This window comes from Hyla sarda, chromosome 4, assembly GCF_029499605.1.
Source record: "Hyla sarda isolate aHylSar1 chromosome 4, aHylSar1.hap1, whole genome shotgun sequence".
Classification (NCBI taxonomy): domain Eukaryota; kingdom Metazoa; phylum Chordata; class Amphibia; order Anura; family Hylidae; genus Hyla; species Hyla sarda.
The window spans coordinates 64,692,528-64,714,652 of NC_079192.1; the positions used below are offsets into that span (position 1 = coordinate 64,692,528).

Genomic DNA, 22,125 nt, shown 5'->3' on the forward strand with positions numbered 1-22,125 from the left:
CAGGTGACACTGAGGACAGATTTCCTTTAAAGGGGTACTCTGCCCCTGGACATCTTATCCTCTATCCAAAGGGGGTTCACGCCCCCTCCCATAGACTTATTGAGGGGGCGTGGCCGTGACATCACGAGCCTCCGCCCTGCATCACCAGTCATCCGGCACGGAGCAAAGTCCACTCCGTGCACCGGATGTCTGGAGTGCCACAGCAGAGATCGCGGGGGTCCCCAATGGCGGGACCCCCACGATTAGACATCGTCTAGGGGCAGAGTACCCTTTTAACCTTGTACATACTCCCCTGAGAGAAATACTAAATTGTTATTTGAATTGCAGTGAGAACAGATCCCCTGATGCAATGACTCATATCCAAGGGACCCAACACAGGTGATCACTTCTTCAAGTCAAACATCCAAAAATACTTTATTCTTAACAATACCAAACTTACTCTACAGCGATAGCGAAACCCTTCCACCTCTTCCATTCTGAACCTGTAGGGGCGCAGCACACACTCCTCAGAGCTTCCTGGAAGAGACACAAGGGGCAGAATATTACTCAAGCAGGACCGAGAACATTGTATGACCTATATCGGCAACTACTGCTAGCCTACCCTGTAGTGTATTTTTGGGAAAACTCACAATATGGCTACAAGAGAATTCTGTCAGACGTTGTATGAAAAGTTCCTACTACACCTCAAAATGACAGGGTAGGGTCACACGTAATGGATCCGCAGAGTATTTAACGCTGTGGATCCACCGATGACCAACCCTGGAATGAGCCCTTGCCTGTGCCCGGGTGTCCGCTCGTAGAAGACAAAGGGATCTGCGCGACTGTAGTAAACTGCGTGCATGCGCAGTTGACACTTAGACATCGCTGCCTCTCTCTGCCTAGCTCAGGGAGCAAAGGAGCGGCCTTGATGTCTGTAGGTAAACTGCACATGCGCTCGCAGTTTACTACAGTAGTGCAGATCCTGCTACAAGCGGACACACAGGAACAGACAGGGGCTCATTCCAGGGTCAGTCATCGGTGAATCCGCAGCATATTTTACCATCCGTTCTGTGTGACCCAACCCATAGCCTGGATGTAAAGATGGCGACATTCTCTTATGTCTATGGCAACCGCTATTGAGGAAAAAGATTATATTCAGTTTTAACCGTCTGGATCCAAACGCTTCCCGAGATCTGTGTTGCCAGTGGCATTTCATTATTTCTAATGCAGAAATCAATGTCAGCCACATAATTAAGATCCAGACAGGGGTACTCCACTGGGAAAAAAAAAAAATTTTTTTAACCCCTTAAGGACTGAGCCCTTTTTCCCCTTAAGGACTCAGCCATTTTTTGCAATTCTGACCACTGTCACTTTAAACATTAATAACTCTGAAATGCTTTTAGTTATCAATCTGATTCCGAGAATGTTTTTTCGTGACATATTCTACTTTAACATAGTGGTATAATTTTGTGGTAAATTGCATCCTTTCTTGGTGAAAAATCCCAAAATTTTATGAAAAATTTGAAAATTTTGCATTTTTCTAACTTTGAAGCTCTCTGCTTGTAAGGAAAATGGATATTACAAATAAAAAAAAATATTATTCACATATACAATATGTCTACTTTATGTTTGCATCATAAAATTGATGTGTTTTTACTTTTGGAAGACACCAGAGGGCTTCAAAGTTCAGCAGCAATTTTCCAATTTTTCACAAAATTTTGAAACCCGCTTTTTTTCAGGGACCAGTTCAGGTTTGAAGTAAATTTGAAGGGTCTTCATATTAGAAATACCCCATAAAAGACCCCATTATAAAAACTGCACCCCCCAAAGTATTCAAAATGACATTCAGTCAGCGTTTTAACCCTTTAGGTGTTTCACAGGAATAGCAGCAAAGTGAAGGAGAAAATTCACAATCTTCATTTTTTACACTCGCATGTTCTTGTAGACCCGATTTTTGCAAGGGGTAAAAAGGAGAAAATTTTTACTTGTATTTGAAACCCAATTTCTCTCGAGTAAGCACATACCTCATTTGTCTATGTTAATTGTTCGGCGGGCGCAGTAGAGGGCTCAGAAGGGAGGGAGCGACAAATGGTTTTTGGGGGGCATGTCACATTTAGGAAGCCCCTATGGTGCCAGAACAGCAAAAAAAAAACACATGGCATACCATTTTGGAAACTAGACCCCTCGGGGAACATAACAAGGGGTAAAGTGAACCTTAATACCCCACAGGTGATTCACGACTTTTGCATATGTAAAAATAAAAATTCCCTAAAATGCTTGGTTTCCCAAAAGTTTTACATTTTTAAAAAGGGTAAAAGCAGAAAATACCCCACAAAATTTGAAGCCCAATTTCTCCCGATTCAGAAAACACCCCATATGGGGGTGAAAAGTGCTCTGCTGGCGCACTACAGGTCTCAGAAAAGAAGGAGTCACATTTGGCTTTTTTGAAGGAAATTTTGCTCTGGGGGCATGCCGCATTTAGGAAGCCCCTATGGTGCCAGGACAGCAAAAAAAAACCACATGGCATACTATTTTGGAAACTAGACCCCTCGGGGAACGTAACAAGGGGTTAAGTGAACCTTAATACCCCATAGGTGATTCACGACTTTTGCATATGTAAAAAAAAAAAAAAAAAACATTTTTTTTTTACCTAAAATGCTTCTTTTCCCAAAAATTTTACATTTTTAAAAAGGGTAAAAGCAGAAAATACCCCCCAAAATTTGTAACACAATTTCTCCCGAGTACGGTGATACCCCATATGTGACCCTTAACTGTTGCCTTGAAATACGACAGGGCTCCAAAGTGAGAGCGCCATGCGCATTTGAGGCCTAAATTAGGGACTTGCATAGGGGTGGACATAGGGGTATTCTACGCCAGTGATTCCCAAACAGGGTGCCTCCAGCTGTTGTAAAACTCCCAGCATGCCTGGACAGTCAGTGGCTATCTGGCAATACTGGGAGTAGTTTTGCAACAGCTGGAGGCTCCATTTTGGAAACAGTGGCGTACCAGACGTTTTTCATTTTTATTGGGGAGGGGGGCTGTATAGGGGTATGTGTATATGTAGTGTTTTTTACTTTTTATTTTATTTTGTGCTAGTGTAGTGTAGTGTTTTTAGGGTACAGTCGCATGGGCGGGGGGTTCACAGTAGTTTCTCGCTGGCAGTTTGAGCTGCGGCAGAAAATTTGCCGCAACTCAAACTTGCAGCCGGATACTTACTGTAATCCTCCGCCCATGTGAGTGTACCCTGTACGTTCACATTGGGGGGGGGGGGGGGGGACATCCAGCTGTTGCAAAACTACAACTCCCAGCATGTACGGTCTATCAGTGCATGCTGGGAGTTGTAGTTTTGAAACAGCTGGAGGCACACTGGTTGTGAAACACCGAGTTTGGTAACAAACTCAGTGTGCCTTCAGCTGTTGCAAAAGCTACAACCCCCAGCATGTACGGACAGCGGAAGGAAATGCTGTGTCTTGTAGTTATGCAACAGCTGGAGGCATACTACTTTAGCTGGGGATGCTGGGGACTGTAGTTATGCAACAGCTGGAGACACACTGGTTTGCTACATAACTCAGTGTGCCTTCAGCTGTTGCAAAACTACAACTCCCAGCAGTCACCGACAGCCATGCTGGGAGTTGTAGTTATGCAACCAGCAGATGCACTACTACAACTCCCAGCATGCACTTTAGCTGTTTGTGCAAGCTGGGAGTTGTAGTTACACAACAGCTGAAGGTACACTTTTCCATAGAAAAAATGTGCCTCCAGCTGTTGCCAAACTACAAGTCCCAGCATGCCCATAAGGTTATAAGTTGTGGTGGTCTGCCTCCTGTTGTTGCATAACTACAGCTCCCAGCATGCCCTTTTTGCATGCTGGGAGCTGTTGCTAAGCAACAGCAGGAGGCTGTCACTCACCTCCAACGATCCAGCCGCATCACATCAGTCCCTCGTCGTCGTCGCCGCTGCTCCTGGGGCCCCGATCCCAACATTAACGCCGGGGATCGGGGTCCCCAGCACCCGGGGTGCACGTCCCGCACCCGCTGACGTCCTCTGGAAGAGGGGTGGAGCGGGTTGCGGGAGTGACACCCGCAGCAGGCGCCCTGATTGGTCGGCCGGGAAACCTGCCGACGAATCAGGGCGATCGTGAGGTGGCACCAGTGCCACCTCACCCCATTGCAGGCTCTGGCTGTTCGGGGCCGTCAGAGACGGCCTGTAATTCCGGGTCACCGGGTCACTGGAGACCCGATTGACCCGGAATCTGCCGCAGATCGCTGGACTGAATTGCATAATGACCCCCCTGGGCAATATGCCGTGATGCCTGCTGAACGACTTCAGCAGGCATCGGGCACCGGCTCCCCTCCAGCTAGCGGCGGGAGGCAGGGATTTGACTGGACGTACTCAAACGTCCTGAGTCCTTAAGGACTCGGAAAAGGGGCCGTTTGAGTACATCCTGCGTCCTTAAGGGGTTAAATCAACGGGTGCCAGAAAGTTAAACAGATTTATAAAGTACTTCTATTAAAAAATCTTCCAGTACTTAACTGCTGTTATGATCCATAGGAAGTTCTTTTCTTTTTGAATTTCCTTTCTGCCTGACCACAGTGCTCTCTGCTGACACCTCTGTCCATTTTAGGAACTGTCCAGAGTAGGAGCAAATCCCCGTAGAAAACCTACCCTGCTCTGGACAGTTCCTAAAATGGACAGATGTGTCAACAGAGAGCACTGTGGTCAGGCAGAAAGGAAATTCAAAAAGAAAAGAACTTCCTGTGAATCATAACAGCAGCTGATAAATACTGGAAGAATCAAGATTTTTTTTTTATAGAAGTAATTTACAAATCTATTAAATTTTCTGGCACCAGTTGATTTAATAAAAAATGTTTCTCTATCGGCTCCATTGGGGGACACAGACCGTGTGTGTATGCTGCTGTCTCTAGGAGGTGTGACACTATGGTAATAAAAAAAGTCAGCTCCTCCCAGCAGGATATACCCGCCTTCAGGCTCTGAGCTAATCAGTTTAAGCTTAGTGTCTGAAGGAGGTGGACATGGTCTGGATTTCTCCAGACCAGGTGTTCTGATTTTTTATTTTCCTAGTATAGGGACATGTTAGTTTTTTTATTCCTTTTTCTTTTCAGGTGGGGAATCAGGGACTCCGGTTCCTTGTTTCCCCATTGTGAGTAAGGGGGCACAGACATTGCATATATGCGCTGTTCACCCCCCCCCCCCCCCCCCCTCGCCAACGGTCAGTGCTTGGGTTGGTACCTCATGGGTCCGAGTCCCCCCATTTCCCTGCTCGCCTCGCTCGCGCATAGCAGCCCGGCGTGATGCAGGTAACTAAGTTGAATGAAGACTTCACTGAAGACTTCATTAGGTAAGTTCTTCTGACTGAGGCAAGTACTTTCCCCCCCGTTTTCTCCTCAGGTGCGGACTTGCAACTTCTGGAGACCCCCTGTTTTGGCCCACCTTTTAAGGTTATGAGGCTGGCTTACTGGGGATGGGCTTTTATTCTGGTCCTTATTCTGGGGGAGCAGTGGCATCTGAGGGGGCATATGTTTTTCACTAGTGTGTGTGTGTGTGTGTGTGTGTGTGTGTGTGTGTGTGTGTGTGTGTGTGTGTGTGTGTGTGTGGGGTACGGTGTTTTAACTGCAGCACCTTATATGCGGCTGACAGCCGCGGCACTGGTACGGGCCGGGCGCTCTCCGCGCCGGCTTGCTTTAGTTTTCTCCGCCAGCACCTTTTATGTGGCTGACAGCTGCAGCGCTGGTTCAGGCCGGGCGCTCCCTGCGGCGGCTTACTTTCGCCGGCAGTCTCTACCGGCGTATCGGCCGCCCGGTCTGTTCCCCCCGAGCGCATATGCGGCTGACATGTGCGTTCGGGACAAGGAGCGGGCGCCATTACTGTTTCTTCTCGGCCTTCCTTAGCTCCACCCGCAGGGCTGTCGGAGCTCTTCTGAGGTGCCAAATAGCCTCCAATCAGCGCTGTGGGCGCGATTTTTTGTCAGAAGGGGGTCAATTAATTAGTGCCTCTGCTTCAGGCACGCCCCCCCTCTGCTATTGGCTGGCCTGTTCTCTCACACTAGCTGCACGGAGCAGTTCTCACTGCAGCTGCCAGGGGACACAGACTAGGGTTAGAAAGTTCCTGTCCTTTTTTCTCATAATGTCCGTACCCAGAGCTGTTCCCCCCTCTAAACAGAAACCTGGAACATCAGTGACTTATTTTGTCTGTAAGCACTGTAATACCAAGATGTCTGGCTCTACCGAGCCCACTTGCCTTGCCTGCTCCACTGCTCCCCCAGACCCTCTGGTACCCCCTGATGCCCTTTCGGTTCTGGTGGGTTCAGCCGCTCCACCAGCCTGGGTTTCTTCCCTGACCCAGTATATGGCTGACTTGACCCAAGTCTCCCGTTCGGTGGCTGAGGCCTCCCAGGAAGTGGTCCGCCTTGAAGGGGTCTTCCCTGCGCAGGGCCTCTGAGAGGGCCCGCTCCTCATCTCCACATACTTCACGCTCTCACAAGCGTATTAAGGGTGCCTCGTCTGACTATTCCATTGAGTCTTCAGGTAGACGTGAGCGTTCACCACCCCCCCATCATCTGGGCACAAACGTCGCTCCTCCAGAGGACGTTCTCGGAGTCGCCGCTCTGCCACGCCACAGCCGCGTACCCAGTCACGGTTGCCCCCCTCCTGGACTGCCTCTACTCATTCACATTCTCCTGGTGAACTGGTGGACGAGGCTTCCGAACCGGCATCTGACTCAGAGGACCGCTCGGACTCAATTGCAACGGTGAACTCATTGGAGACACCTTTCACTTAGGAGGACCCAGGATCTTCGGATGTCAATTCAGGAGAATCCTTTCATCATGCTAAGCCAGCACCTCAAAGGTTCAGCGCTCACGCTGACTGACGACATTCTGGAATCTGCATGGAAACATCCAGACAAGAGGTTCCCGGGAATCAAGACGATTAAAGAATGTTATCCATTTGACAAGGACTTTGTCACTAAGGTGGTTTCCCCTCCCTCAGTGGATCCACCAATCTCCCAGACCTCTAAGGCGGCTACACTGCCTCTGGCAGATGCTGCTGCCTTCAAGGATCCCACTGACAAGAAGGTAGAATCCTTAGCGAAGTTTGCCTCTGAAGCAGCTGGCTCTTCTCTTCTTCCCATCTTCGCCTCGACATGGGTGTCCAAGGCTCTGTCGGAGTGGTGCCAAAAGCTCCATCAGGATCTCTTAGCAGGATCCCCCCCAGAGGATCTATCTGCTCTGGCTCTCCAATGCTCTAAAGCTGGGGACTTCCAGTGCACAGCTTCCATGCAGTCAGCCCGTTGTTCTGCCTTTGCTGTGGGTCACCTAGCTCTCCGCCGCTCTATGTGGCTTAAAGCTTGGTATGCGGATGCCGCTTCCAAAAGGTCTCTCAGGTCCCAAAAGCTTCCCTTTATGGGTGCCCGTCTTTTTGGCAAACGCCTTGATGAGATTATCTCTGAGGCAACGGGAGGTAAGAGTTCCTTGTTACCTCAAAATAAGGCTAACCCTACTTCCCAAAGGAAGTCCTTTTCCTTTCAGACCTCTGGCTCCAGCAAAGGGTCCGGGCAGGCGCCCCCGCGGGACAAGAAGCCTCCCTCGTTCCGTGCACGCCCATCTTGGAAGTTGGACTCCAACCGGTCCGGCCGTTTTGCGCCCAAATCAGGCAACCGCAAACCCACTTCTGCATGAAGTGAGCCCCTACCCGCGGTTTCTTCTCGGGTAGGAAGTAGTCTCTTGCTTTTTCGAGACATCTGGACCTCACACATTCATGACTCTTGGGTCATGGACACCACGTCCATGACCCAAGAGTCATGAATGTGTGAGGTCCAGATGTCTCGAAAAAGCAAGAGACTACTTCCTACCCGAGAAGAAACCGCGGGTGGGGGCCTCACTTCACACCACGTCCAACGGTTACCGAATCGAATTTGCCTCCCTTCCGAGGGATCGCTTTTTTAGATCCCGGGCCCCCCGGTCTCCTCCTCTGGCGAAGCAATTACAGCGGCTCTCCAGTCTCTGCTTCTCCAGGGGGTTGTCGTTCCCGTTCCTCCAGGGGAACGGTTTCAGGGTTTCTATTCCAATCTTTTTGTGGTCCCCAAGAAGGACGGTTCTGCGCGACCAATCCTAGACCTCAAGCGTCTCAACAGTCACCTTTTTATCCGCCCTTCCAAATGGAATCTCTCCGTTCGGTGGTGGAACAAGGGAAGTTTCTTTCATCGGTGGACATCAAGGATGCCTACCTTCATGTGCCAATATTTCCATGCCATCATCGGCACCTCCTCTTTGCAGTGCCGGAGGGGCACCTTCAATTCGTAGCCCTCCCCTTTGGTCTAGCCACGGCTCCTCGGGTCTTTACGAAGATCCTTGCGCCAGTGATGGGCCTGTTACGGTCGAGGGGAATCTCGGTGATACCCTATCTGGACGACCTTCTCATCAAGGCTCCAACCTCAGAAGACGGGGAACCGAGAAGTCCTGAACTTCCCACCAACGAAAATAAGACCGCCAAGTACAGTGGTAAATTCTTGCGGAGGAGGGCTTACGAGTCTTGAACATGGTGTGAATGACTTGGGAAGAGAACCTGCGGGCCCTCAAAACCGTGGTCTCAACTTCTCAACTGCCACGCCGTCAAATGCAGCGACTGTAAATTGGGGTGGCAAAGAGGACCCTGAGAGAGCAGGTCCGGACAGAGCGGAAGGCGCAGTGGAGTGTCGTCCAGGAGCCTGACTACGTCGGCGTACCACGACCTTCGGGGCCAATCTGGGAGCTACCAGAATGGCGGGGACGTCCTCTGCCTTGAGCTTCCTCAGCACCCTGGGAAGGAGCGGAAGAGGAGGGAACAGATAGGGTAGGGCAAACCCCGCCCAAGGAATCACTAGGGCATCCACGGCCAGAGCCTGAGGGTCCCGGGACCTGGACACAAAAGGAAGGATCTTCCGATTGTGCCGGGACACAAAGAGGTCCACGTACGGAATTCCCCAGAGGTCGCAGAGTTGCGCGAAGACATCTGGATGTAGAGACCACTCGCCGGGGTCGGGTGAGGACCGACTGAGGAAGTCCGCTTCCCAGTTGAGTTCTTGTTGCTATCACCTCCATCCGGAGGGTGTCTGAATTGACAGCTCTTTCCTGCCGTTCTCCGTTTCTGGTGATCCACCAGGACAAGGTTGTTTTCCAGCCAGATCCTTCCTTTTTGCCTAAGGTGGTCTCGGCCTTTCATCTCAATGAGGACATTGTCCTCCCGTCCTGCTCCTTCTCATCCTAAGGAGCGCTTACTACACAAGCTGGATGTAGTTCGGGCTGTTCAGTCTTATCTCTCCATCACTTCTTTGTTTCGTCAGTGTGATTCCTATTTCGTCCTTACGGAAGGTCGTCACAAGGGACAACCTGCTTCCAAGGCCACCATTTCTCGGTGGATTCAGTCCGCCATTTCAGAAGCCTATCGCTGTAAGGGGAAGATTACTCCTTTCAGGGTTGTGGCCGAAGGCTGTCCGGGCATGCTGGGAGTTGTAGTTTTGCAGCATCTGGAGGCACACTGGTTGGGAAACACTGTTCTAGGTACATGTCAAAAAATTTTTAACTCACAGGTAAGCTATGAACAATGCCGATATCAGCAGAACTCGCCACCTATGCAGACAAATTAGTGACATCTTACAGTGTTACACATACTATGAACTGTAACAGTAATCTAAATACCTCCACCTAGAGCCTCTTCAATATCTTTAAGAAGGGAAAGTTCTGTATGTGCCACGAATGTAAGGGCCACACCTGGGTTATTGGCACGCGCTGTCCTGGAATGACAATGGTGATAAGAGAGTCATAAAATGAGAAGAAGAAGAAAAAAAAAAAAAAAAAGCACAAGAGGGAATATGGAGAACTAGAATCAGCAAACAGGACTCCCTTATACGTACCTTCCAGCACGGTGGATATAAGAGTCTACGGACAAGGGAAAGTCAAAATTTAAGACCGTGGAAACATTCTGAAAGTCTATTCCCCGAGATACTCCATACTCGCTGTCGTGGCCTCTAAAAAGACAAAATGCAACAGCTGAAAAGACGCAATGACAAACCTAATATATATCCAAAAGAGAACTAGTATGTATATAATCACCAGTAAAAAAGGATTCATGGTCTGAAAAGAACAGTCATAAAAAATAAGGGGTCATTATTATTTCAAAAAAAGTATGCAGCCTATTTTCACCTATAGACACCATTAAAGGGGTATTCCAGGAATTTTTTTTATTTGACTTTGCTACAGGGGCTGTAAAGTTAGTGTAGTTCATAATATAGTGTCTGTACCTGCTACCTGCGTGTGACGGCTCATCCTTAGAGGGCAACCGGTTAAGAATGCTGAAATATTTGTTTTCTCTATACAGGAGAGGGCCCAATAGAGTGTAAGAAGGTGCCCCCCTCTCCCTACCTACACAGATGCCACATTAGCATTTGACTGTGGCATCTTAAGGTGTAAAATGTCCAGAATTGGAATTATGATGCAAGCTCAGCTCCTAAATCCAGGCCAGCAAAGTGCCATATGGCAGATCCCTTTATGTCAAGGTGCTGTTAGAGATTAGAAACAATAGGCTGCCTATTTTTCTTTCCAGAAACAGTGCCATTTTTAGCAAGTAGGCTGTTTCCGGCACTGAAGCACAGGCTCATTTAAGTAAATGGGGATAAGCTCCAATACCAGACCTAGTCCATGGAGAAGAGTGGAATTGTATTAGGGGAGGGGGCAGCACACCCTCTTTTTCTACTGTCAGAAAGACCTTTTAAATGTGTACAGCAAATCATAAAAGGTCCATAAATGGATCAAGGCTGAAGAAAAAGGAAAGGGGAGTATAAAGAGTGACAAATGGATCACATTTACCCCTTAACTACCACGGACGTAAATGTACGTCCTGGTTTGGCGTTACTTTGCACACCAGGACGTACATATACGTCCTGTGTATGACCACGAGCATCCGAGCGGTGCTCGCGTCATACACTGCAGGTTCCGGCTGCTAGCAGTAGCAGCCTGGGACCCGCCAGTAATGGCCGACATCCGCGATCGCACGGCTGTCCGCCATTAACCCTCAGATGCAGTGATCAGTACAGATTGCGGCAATGTGTATGTTAAAATAGATGATCGGATCACCCGCAGCGCTGCCGCGACGATCCGATCATCTGTAATGGCGGGTGGAGGTCCCCTCACCTGCCTCCGCCGAGATAGAGCAGACCAGAGCAGGATATAGCCGATAATACTAATCAGTTTTATGTCCTATGCATAGCACTGAACAAATGATTGCTATAGATAGTCCCCTACGGGGACATAAAAAGTGTAAATAAAAAGGTGAAAAATTCCCTCCCAATAAAAATGAAAATTGTCAATTTTTCCCATTTTACCCCCAATAAGCGTAATTTTTTTTTTTTTATAAACATATTTGGTATCACCGCATGTGTAAATGTCCGAACTATCAAAATATAATGTTAATGATCCTGTACGGTGAACGGCGTAAACGTAAAAAATAAAAAGTCCAAAAATGCTGCTTTTTTGTCACATTTTATTAAAAAAAAAAATGAATAAAAAAATTATCTAAAAGTTTTATATATGCAAATGTGGTATCAATAAAAAGTACAGATGATGGAGCAAAAAATTAGCCCTGATACCGCCCTATATACGGAAAAATGAAAAAGTTATAGGTGGTCAAAATAGGGAGATTTTAGATTACTGATTTTGTACAAAAAGTTTTAGATTTTTTTTTAAGCAGTACAATAATATAAAACTATCTACCGTGTTTCTCCGAAAATAAGCCCGGGTCTTATATTAATTTTAGTCCCAAAAAAACACACTAGGGCTTATTTATTAATGAGGGGGACTGCAGAAGTGTGGAGGATGCCGCACCCCCCCCCCATCCTCCACACTGCTACAGCCCCCCCCATCCTCCACACTGCTACAGCCCCCCCCCCATCCTCCACACTGCTACAGCCCCCCCCCATCCTCCACACTGCTACAGCCCCCCCCCCCATCCTCCACACTGCTACAGCCCCCCCCCCCATCCTCCACACTGCTACAGCCCCCCCCCCCATCCTCCACACTGCTACAGCCCCCCCCCCCCCATCCTCCACACTGCTACAGCCCCCCCCCCCCCATCCTCCACACTGCTACAGCCCCCCCCCCATCCTCCACACTGCTACAGCCCCCCCCCCATCCTCCACACTGCTACAGCCCCCCCCCCCCATCCTCCACACTGCTACAGCCCCCCCCCCCCATCCTCCACACTGCTACAGCCCCCCCCCCCCATCCTCCACACTGCTACAGCCCCCCCCCCCCATCCTCCACACTGCTACAGCCCCCCCCCCCCATCCTCCACACTGCTACAGCCCCCCCCCATCCTCCACACTGCTACAGCCCCCCCCCATCCTCCACACTGCTACAGCCCCCCCCCCATCCTCCACACTGCTACAGCCCCCCCCCATCCTCCACACTGCTACAGCCCCCCCCCCATCCTCCACACTGCTACAGCCCCCCCCCCATCCTCCACACTGCTACAGCCCCCCCCCATCCTCCACACTGCTACAGCCCCCCCCCATCCTCCACACTGCTACAGCCCCCCCCCATCCTCCACACTGCTACAGCCCCCCCCCATCCTCCACACTGCTACAGCCCCCCCCCCCCCATCCTCCACACTGCTACAGCCCCCCCCCCCCATCCTCCACACTGCTACAGCCCCCCCCCCCATCCTCCACACTGCTACAGCCCCCCCCCCCCATCCTCCACACTGCTACAGCCCCCCCCCCCCCATCCTCCACACTGCTACAGCCCCCCCCCCCCATCCTCCACACTGCTACAGCCCCCCCCCCATCCTCCACACTGCTACAGCCCCCCCCCCATCCTCCACACTGCTACAGCCCCCCCCATCCTCCACACTGCTACAGCCCCCCCCATCCTCCACACTGCTACAGCCCCCCCCCCCATCCTCCACACTGCTACAGCCCCCCCCCCCATCCTCCACACTGCTACAGCCCCCCCCCATCCTCCACACTGCTACAGCCCCCCCCCATCCTCCACACTGCTACAGCCCCCCCCCATCCTCCACACTGCTACAGCCCCCCCCCATCCTCCACACTGCTACAGCCCCCCCCCATCCTCCACACTGCTACAGCCCCCCCCCATCCTCCACACTGCTACAGCCCCCCCCCCCCCATCCTCCACACTGCTACAGCCCCCCCCCCCCATCCTCCACACTGCTACAGCCCCCCCCCCCATCCTCCACACTGCTACAGCCCCCCCCCCCCCCATCCTCCACACTGCTACAGCCCCCCCCCCATCCTCCACACTGCTACAGCCCCCCCCATCCTCCACACTGCTACAGCCCCCCCCATCCTCCACACTGCTACAGCCCCCCCCCATCCTCCACACTGCTACAGCCCCCCCCCCCATCCTCCACACTGCTACAGCCCCCCCCCCATCCTCCACACTGCTACAGCCCCCCACCCCATCCTCCACACTGCTACAGCCCCCCCCCCCATCCTCCACACTGCTACAGCCCCCCCCCATCCTCCACACTGCTACAGCCGCCCCCCCCCCCATCCTCCACACTGCTACAGCCCCCCCCCCCATCATCCTCCACACTGCTACAGCCCCCCCCATCATCCTCCACACTGCTACAGCCCCCCCCCATCATCCTCCACACTGCTACAGCCCCCCCCCCATCCTCCACACTGCTACAGCCCCCCACCCCCCATCCTCCACACTGCTACAGCCCCCCCCCCCATCCTCCACACTGCTACAGCCCCCCCCCCCCATCCTCCACACTGCTACAGCCCCCCCCATCCTCCACACTGCTACAGCCCCCATATCCTCCCCTTCGCCCGTCGTCCTCCACACTCCTACAGTGCCCCCCACCCCTCTGCCATAATAAACTACCGTACCTTACACCTTCATACCGTACGGAAGCTGCAGCTCTCAGCGGTGGTGGGACCTCCTTCTGTTGCTTAGCAGTCGGGGGCAGGGACACGTCCGTGACGTCGGCCGTGCAAACGCGCCGACGTTTTAAAGTGACAGCGTCGCTGCCCCAGCTGCTAAGCAACAAAAGGAGGTCCCGCTGCAGCTTCCGTACGGTATGAAGGTGTAAGATAGATAGATAGATATGGGACCAGCCAAAGGAGGGCGGGGGGTGACCGGGGGCGGGGTGTTTGGTCGGTTCTGTGGGCATTACTGGCAGCCACGGTCCGGATCTGGACCGCGGTCTGCCAGTTGATTACCCCTGGCCTGGGTCTTATTTTCGGGGTAGGGCTTATATTGCAGCCCACCCTGATAATACTACTTACTTTCGGGGTAGGGTTTATTTTCGGGGAAACACATTCATTTACATTTCCTCCCTAAAAAAAATTTTTTTTGGGGTTCGCCGTACATTTTATGGTAAAATGAGAGGTTTCATTACAAAGTACAATTGGTCATGCAAAAAAATAAGCCCTTATATGAGTCTGTAGATGGAAATATAAAAGAGTTATGGATTTTAGAAGGCGGAGGAGGAAAAAACTAAAAACGCAAAAATAAAATTGGCCTGGTCCTTAACCCCTTAAGGACCAAGGAAGTACCGGTACGTCCTTGGTCCTGCTCTCCTGATATAACGCGGGGTACACAGTAACCACGCGTCATATCACGGCGGGCCCGGCGTCATAGTGAAGCCGGGACCCGCCTCTAATAGCGTGCAGCGCCGATCGCGGCGCCGCGCGCTATTAACCCTTTAGCGGCTAAAAGCGAAACCGAAAGTTCCCGGCTAGCTCAGTCAGGATAGCCGCGGATAATCGCGGCATCCCGAACAGCTGACAGGACAGCGGGAGGGCCCCTACCTGCCTCCTCGCTGTCCGATCGCCGAATGACTGCTCAGTGCCTGAGATCCAGGCATGAGCAGTCATGCGGCAGAATCGTTGTTCACTGGTTTCCTATGAGAAACCAGTGATCAACATAGAAGATCAGTGTGTGCAGTGTTATAGGTCCCTATGGGATAACAATGATCAGTATAAGAGATCAGTGTGTGCAGTGTTATAGGTCCCTATGGGAGCACAAGAGATCAGTGTGTGCAGTGTTATAGGTCCCTATGGGAGCTAGAACATTGCAAAAAAAAAAGTGAAAAAAAAAAGTGAATAAAGATCATTTAACTCCTCCCCTATTAAACGTTTGAATCACCCCCCTTTTCCAATAAAAAAAAAAAAAACAGTGTAAATAAAAACAAACATATATGGTATCACCGCGTGCGAAAATGTCCGAATTATAAAAATATATCATTAATTAAACCGCTCGGTCAATGGCGTGCGCGCAAAAAAATTCCAAAGTACAAAATAGTGCATTTTTGGTCACTTTTTATATCATTTAAAAATGAATAAAAAGCGATCAATAAGTCCTATCAATGCAAAAATTTTACCGTTAAAAACTTCAGATCACGGCGCAAAAAATGAGCCCTCATACCGCCCCATATACAGAAAAATAAAAAAGTTATAGGGGTCAGAAGATGACAATTTTAAACATATTAATTTTCCTGCATGTAGTTATGATTTTTTCCAGAAGTACGACAATATCCAACCTATATAAGTAGGGTATCATTTTAATCGTATGGACCTACAGAATAAAGATAAGGTGTCATTTTTACCGAAAAATTTACTACGTAGAAACGGAAGCCCCCAAAAGTTACAAAACTGCGTTTTTTGTTTTTTTTTCAATTTTGTCGCACAATGATTTTTTTTTCCCGTTTCACCGTAGATTTTTGGGCAAAATGACTGACGTCATTAAAAAGTAGAATTGGTGGCGCAAAAAAAAGCCATCATATGGATTTTTAGGTGCAAAATTGAAAGAGTTATGATTTTTTAAAGGCAAGGAGCAAAAAACGAAAATGCAAAAACGGAAAAAAAAACCCGTCCTTAAGGGGTTAAGGTGAAAATGGGCTTGGTCCTTAAGTGGTTAAAATACTATACAGAGACTGAGTGAGTTTAAAAGACATGTAAAATGGTAAAAAAAACGTATCCCCTATTCGAAGGATAGGGGATAGGTTTTAGATCACGGGGGGTCCGAGCCCTGTGGTCCTGCTCTCCTTCACAGTGGCGCGTAATGACCCCTGCCAAAAGCGGGGGCCACCATGCCCCCTCCATATAGTTCTATGGGAGAGCCGAAGATTGCCCAACAGCTCTCCCATAGCTATATGGAGGGGGCGTGGCGGGCCCCGCTTCGGGCGGGGGGTCGTGACGTGCCACTGTGAAGGAGAGCAGGGGCTCTAAACATGATATCGCAGGCGGGCCCCAGCGCTCGGACCCCCGCAATCTAAAGCTTATCCCCTATCCCTCAGATAGGGGATACGTTTTTTTACCATGATACTTGTCCTTTAAGGCGAGGAAAGGAGGTGGTCTTGTCCTCTGACTGCACCCACAGCGGGTATAGAGTAAGATGCTTCACACATAGGAAGGAGCAGATAAAATCATAATAACATGGCCACAGTCACCAGAATGAGTAGCATGCGTAAATATACAAAGGAAATAGCATAGGTGCTCTCTTACTTCTCTGTTTTTGCCTTTTTTGCACCCTTTTTCTTTCCAGCCTGTTTCTTTTGTTTCTCGCCCCCTTGAGATAAGGCACGTTCATCTGATGCAATAATATAATCGTAGAATCCCTGGTTAAACTGTCCAATGATATGACACCTGCAAAATAAACAGAATACAAGGTATCATTTTATGGAATTCATGTTTATGAACCATCGCATCATTAAGATTAATGCACGTAACAGTGGCTAGAGATGAGCGAACTTACAGTAAATTCGATTCGTCACAAATTTCTCGGCTCGGCAGTTGATGACTTATCCTGCGTAAATTAGTTCAGCCTTCAGGTGCTCCGGTGGGCTGGAAAAGGTGGATACAGTCCTAGGAAAGAGTCTCCTAGGACTGTATCCACCTTTTCCAGCCCACCGGAGCACCTGAAGGCTGAACTAATTTATGCAGGAAAAGTCATCAACTGCCGAGCCGAGAAGTTCTTGACGAATCAAATTTACTGTAAGTTCGCTCATCTCTAATAATGGCCACTAGAGGTGCTCATACACCTTCGATAACTGTTGGGGAAATGCATGTGTTTATGTGTAGAAGGGAATAAGCTACTGCCAGACTCCTCTGCCACCAGCATATTAACTTGATATATAGTATTTCCCAGCCAGTGGGCCTCCAGCTGTTGCAAAACTACAACTCCCAGCATGCCCGGACAGCCTCTGGCTGTCCGGGCATGCTGGGAGTTGTAGTTTTGCAACAGCTGGAGGCACACTGGCTGGGAAACACTGGATAAATCCCTTGAGAACAAACGATGGAGCATGCTAAAATCCAACATGTCCAATCATTACTGAGTCCCCACCGCCTTCCCACCCAATGTCTGATCTTTCAGCTCAGAGTGAAGTTGCAATAACAAACACTACCAATGGACAACAGCAGCCAATCCTGGGGCTTACCGTGAGTGCACTGGCAGCTCCGAGTTGAGCACACAGGACGGGATACTGAACTGCTCGAGGAAGAGTTTGAGCCGATAACTTCTTTCCACCTCATTCACAAAGATAATGGTCTTCCCGCGGATGAGGCAGAGTTTCAGAAGGGTATAAAGCAAAAGAAACTTGTCCTCCTCTTCGCACTGGATATGATACTGTGTGAGTTGAGAGCTGTCTGGTAACTGGGACTCCTCCAGCTTCAGGGTAACCTAAGGAAGAAGGAACGTGTTCTATCAAAGGAGGAAGGAAGGAGGAAGGAAGGAGGCGCGTGTTCTATCAAAAGGAGGAAGGAAGGAGGAGCGTGTTCTATCAAAGGAGGAAGGAAGGAGGAAGGAAGGAGGCGCGTGTTCTATCAAAAGGAGGAAGGAAGGAGGAGCATGTTCTATCAAAAGGAGGAAGGAAGGAGGAGCGTGTTCTATCAAAAGGAGGAAGGAAGGAGGAGCGTGTTCTATCAAAAGGAGGAAGGAAGGAGGCGCGTGTTCTATCAAAAGGAGGGAGGAGGGAGGAGCGTGTTCTATCAAAAGGAGGAAGGAAGGAGGAAGGAAGGAGGAGCGTGTTCTATCAAAAGGAGGAAGGAAGGAGGAAGGAAGGAGGCGCGTGTTCTATCAAAAGGAGGAAGGAAGGAGGAGCGTGTTCTATCAAAGGAGGAAGGAAGGAGGAAGGAAGGAGGCGCGTGTTCTATCAAAAGGAGGAAGGAAGGAGGAGCGTGTTCTATCAAAAGGAGGAAGGAAGGAGGAGCGTGTTCTATCAAAAGGAGGAAGGAAGGAGGAGCGTGTTCTATCAAAAGGAGGAAGGAAGGAGGAGCGTGTTCTATCAAAAGGAGGAAGGAAGGAGGCGCGTGTTCTATCAAAAGGAGGGAGGAGGGAGGAGCGTGTTCTATCAAAAGGAGGAAGGAAGGAGGAAGGAAGGAGGAGCGTGTTCTATCAAAAGGAGGAAGGAGCGTGTTCTATCAAAAGGAGGAAGGAAGGAGGAGCGTGTTCTATCAAAAGGAGGGAGGAGGGAGGAGCGTGTTCTATCAAAAGGAGGAAGGAAGGAAGGAGGAGCGTGTTCTATCAAAAGGAGGAAGGAAGGAAGGAAGGAGGAGCGTGTTCTATCAAAAGGAGGAAGGAAGGAAGGAAGGAGGAGCGTGTTCTATCAAAAGGAGGAAGGAAGGAAGGAGGAGCGTGTTCTATCAAAAGGAGGAAGGAAGGAGGAGCGTGTTCTATCAAAGGAGGAAGGAAGGAGGAGCGTGTTCTATCAAAAGGAGGAAGGAAGGAAGGAAGGAGGAGCGTGTTCTATCAAAAGGAGGAAGGAAGGACGAGTGTGTTCTATCAAAGGAGGAAGGAAGGACGAGCGTGTTCTATCAAAGGAGGAAGGAAGGAGGAGCGTGTTCTATCAAAAGGAGGAAGGAAGGACGAGCGTGTTCTATCAAAGGAGGAAGGAAGGAGGAGCGTGTTCTATCAAAAGGAGGAAGGAAGGAAGGAGGAGCGTGTTCTATCAAAGGAGGAAGGAAGGAGGAGCGTGTTCTATCAAAAGGAGGAAGGAAGGACGAGCGTGTTCTATCAAAAGGAGGAAGGAAGGAGGAGCGTGTTCTATCAAAGGAGGAAGGAAGGACGAGCGTGTTCTATCAAAGGAGGAAGGAAGGACGAGCGTGTTCTATCAAAGGAGGAAGGAAGGAGGAGCGTGTTCTATCAAAAGGAGGAAGGAAGGAGAAGCAGCGTGTTCTATCAAAGGAGGAAGGAAGGAGGAGCGTGTTCTATCAAAAGGAGGAAGGAAGGAGGAGCGTGTTCTATCAAAAGGAGGAAGGAAGGAAGGAGGAGCGTGTTCTATCAAAGGAGGAAGGAAGGAGGAGCGTGTTCTATCAAAAGGAGGAAGGAAGGAAGGACGAGCGTGTTCTATCAAAAGGAGGAAGGAAGGAGGAGCGTGTTCTATCAAAGGAGGAAGGAAGGACGAGCGTGTTCTATCAAAGGAGGAAGGAAGGAGGAGCGTGTTCTATCAAAAGGAGGAAGGAAGGAGGAGCAGCGTGTTCTATCAAAGGAGGAGGAAGGAAGGAGGAGCGTGTTCTATCAAAAGGAGGAAGGAAGGAGGAGCAGCGTGTTCTATCAAAGGAGGAAGGAAGGAGGAGCGTGTTCTATCAAAAGGAGGAAGGAAGGAAGGAGGAGCGTGTTCTATCAAAAGGAGGAAGGAAGGAGGAGCGTGTTCTATCAAAGGAGGAAGGAAGGAAGGAAGGAGGAGCGTGTTCTATCAAAAGGAGGAAGGAAGGAGGAGCGTGTTCTATCAAAAGGAGGAAGGAAGGAGGAGCAGCGTGTTCTATCAAAGGAGGAGGAAGGAAGGAGGAGCGTGTTCTATCAAAAGGAGGAAGGAAGGAGGAGCAGCGTGTTCTATCAAAGGAGGAAGGAAGGAGGAGCGTGTTCTATCAAAAGGAGGAAGGAAGGAAGGAGGAGCGTGTTCTATCAAAAGGAGGAAGGAAGGAGGAGCGTGTTCTATCAAAGGAGGAAGGAAGGAAGTGTTCTATCAACCAAATTAGTACGTTTAAAATCCCTCTATTTTGAAGACCTATAACTTTTTAATTTTTCAGTATAAGCGGCAGTATGAGGGCTCATTTTTTTTTCACCGTGATCTGTACTTTTTATTGATACTACATTTGCGTATATAAAACGTTTAATAAGTTAATTACAAAAAATTGGGAATATAATGTGACAAAAAAGCAATTTTGGACTTTTTTTTTAATTTAATTTTAATTTTTTTTACACGTTCATGCTGTTTACCATACGGGATAATTTACATTATATTTTGATAGTTCAAACATTTACGCATGCGGTGATACCAAATATGTTTATTAGTTTTTACACTTTTGTCCCCATAGGAGACTATTGCAATCACTTGAACGGTAACTTTCTCCTTTATCCTGTCATTATATTGAGGTTGTATAGGGTACATAACCTTTTACCTGTACTCGTTAGAATCTGTATTCATATCTGTTGAGCTACCTGTTCCTTCTTATTCTGATTGCCAATACTGTTCAGTGCTATGCATAGGGCATACCACTGATCAGTGTTATCGGCTATCTTCTGCTCTGGTCTCCTCGATCTCAGACCAGAGCAGATGACCCCTGGAGACGGACAGAGGAAGGGGAGGGGACCTCCGTCCACCATTACAGATGTCCAGATCCATTTTAACTGCTGCAGATGCCATGATCTCTATTGATCACAGCATCTGAGGGGTTAATGGCTACATCAGTGCAATCGCTGATGTCCGCCATTACCGACAGGGTCCCTGGCTGCTGACAGCAGCCGAGACCTGCTGTGCATGATGCGAGCACCGGTCCGCTGCTCGCGGTCATGTTCATAACGTAAATGTACGTCATGGTGCGTTAAGTACCACCACACCATGAGGTACATTTACATCCTATGTCGTTAAGGGGTTAAACGCTTGCAGCCAGGTGCTGCCAGCTCATGAGCTCACTTCAAACCCCGGTAACGGGATCAGGGTGTACAGGTACGCCCTTGGTCCTTAAGTACCAGGACGTAAGGGCATACCTGTACACTCTTCGTCCTTAAAGGGGTACTCCGGTGAAAACCTTTTTTCTTTTAAATCAACTGGCTCCGGAAAGTTAAACAGATTTGTAAATTGCTTCTATTAAAAAATCTTAATCCTTCCTGTACTTATTAGCTGCTGAATACTACAGAGGAAATTCTTTTCTTTTTGGAATGCTCTCTGATGACATCACGAGCACAGTGCTCTCTGCTGACGTTATTATTATAATAATAAGTCTTTATTTATTTATTGTTGTCCTTAGTGGGATGTGAACCCAAGTCCCCAGCACTGCAAGGCAGCAGTGCTAACCACTGAGCCACCATGCTGCCCTTAGCATACATCTGCTATGCACGGTTGCTAAAATGGACAGAGATGTCAGCAGAGAGCACTGTGCTCGTGATGTCATCAGTGTTCCAAAAAGAAAGGAATTTCCTCTGTAGCATTCAGCAGCTAATAAGTACTGGAAGATTTTTTAATAGAAGTAATTTACAAATATGTTTAACTTTCTGGCACCAGTTGATTTAAAAGAAAAAAAGGTTTTCACTGGAGTACCTCAGTACTGGAGTAAGGGGTTAGGAGTGCAAGGTTTTCTCTTTTAGGTCTTACCGGATTGTGCAGCACAAGCTCCTTCAAGGCCTGGACATCCTCATTGAATGTGGCAGACATGAGATATGACTGGTAGATATTAGGAAGTTGGCTGAAAAGATAGAAAAAACAAAAATAAATAAACTAATGATACAGATAACACGTAGGCATGTATTATACACATTACTAAGGATGCACCTACATTTTGGCAACAGAAAATTATCGGCAGAAAATGATGCAATCAGAAAATATGCACCGAAAATGAGGGTTGGCATAGCCTACAGTTGGGGGCATGGCTTGTGCACGGATGCCCGCAGCACCACGTGTCCCATACTGAGCAATGGGAATACATATAGCATTAATCTACAACCTGTGGCACTAGTGTAGAGCTATAACTCTGAGCATAACCTGGCAGGGAATGCTGTGAGTTGTAGTTCTGCACCAGCTGCAGAGCACCTCTCAGTCTATAGTGCAGCTGACCCGACTAGTACAACTCCAGTCTCCCAATATGTCAGCTCCCCAGAGACTAAAGCACAGCTAGAGGGGCCCTCAGTCA

At 49.1% G+C, this 22,125-nt stretch overlaps 1 protein-coding gene across 1 annotated transcript in view; it reads right to left on the bottom strand.

The window, feature by feature from the left end:
• The window catches only part of DDX56 (DEAD-box helicase 56), a 37,838-nt gene that overhangs the window by 10,581 nt on the left and 5,132 nt on the right, over window positions 1-22,125 (bottom strand). The window contains exons 5-10 of the mRNA XM_056571232.1: window positions 21,591-21,681; window positions 17,436-17,677; window positions 16,504-16,644; window positions 9,889-10,002; window positions 9,674-9,768; window positions 440-516 (exon numbers count right to left, since the gene is read on the bottom strand). Coding sequence (XP_056427207.1) covers window positions 440-516; window positions 9,674-9,768; window positions 9,889-10,002; window positions 16,504-16,644; window positions 17,436-17,677; window positions 21,591-21,681 — 760 coding nt within the window. The remainder of the gene's footprint in view (window positions 1-439; window positions 517-9,673; window positions 9,769-9,888; window positions 10,003-16,503; window positions 16,645-17,435; window positions 17,678-21,590; window positions 21,682-22,125) is intronic.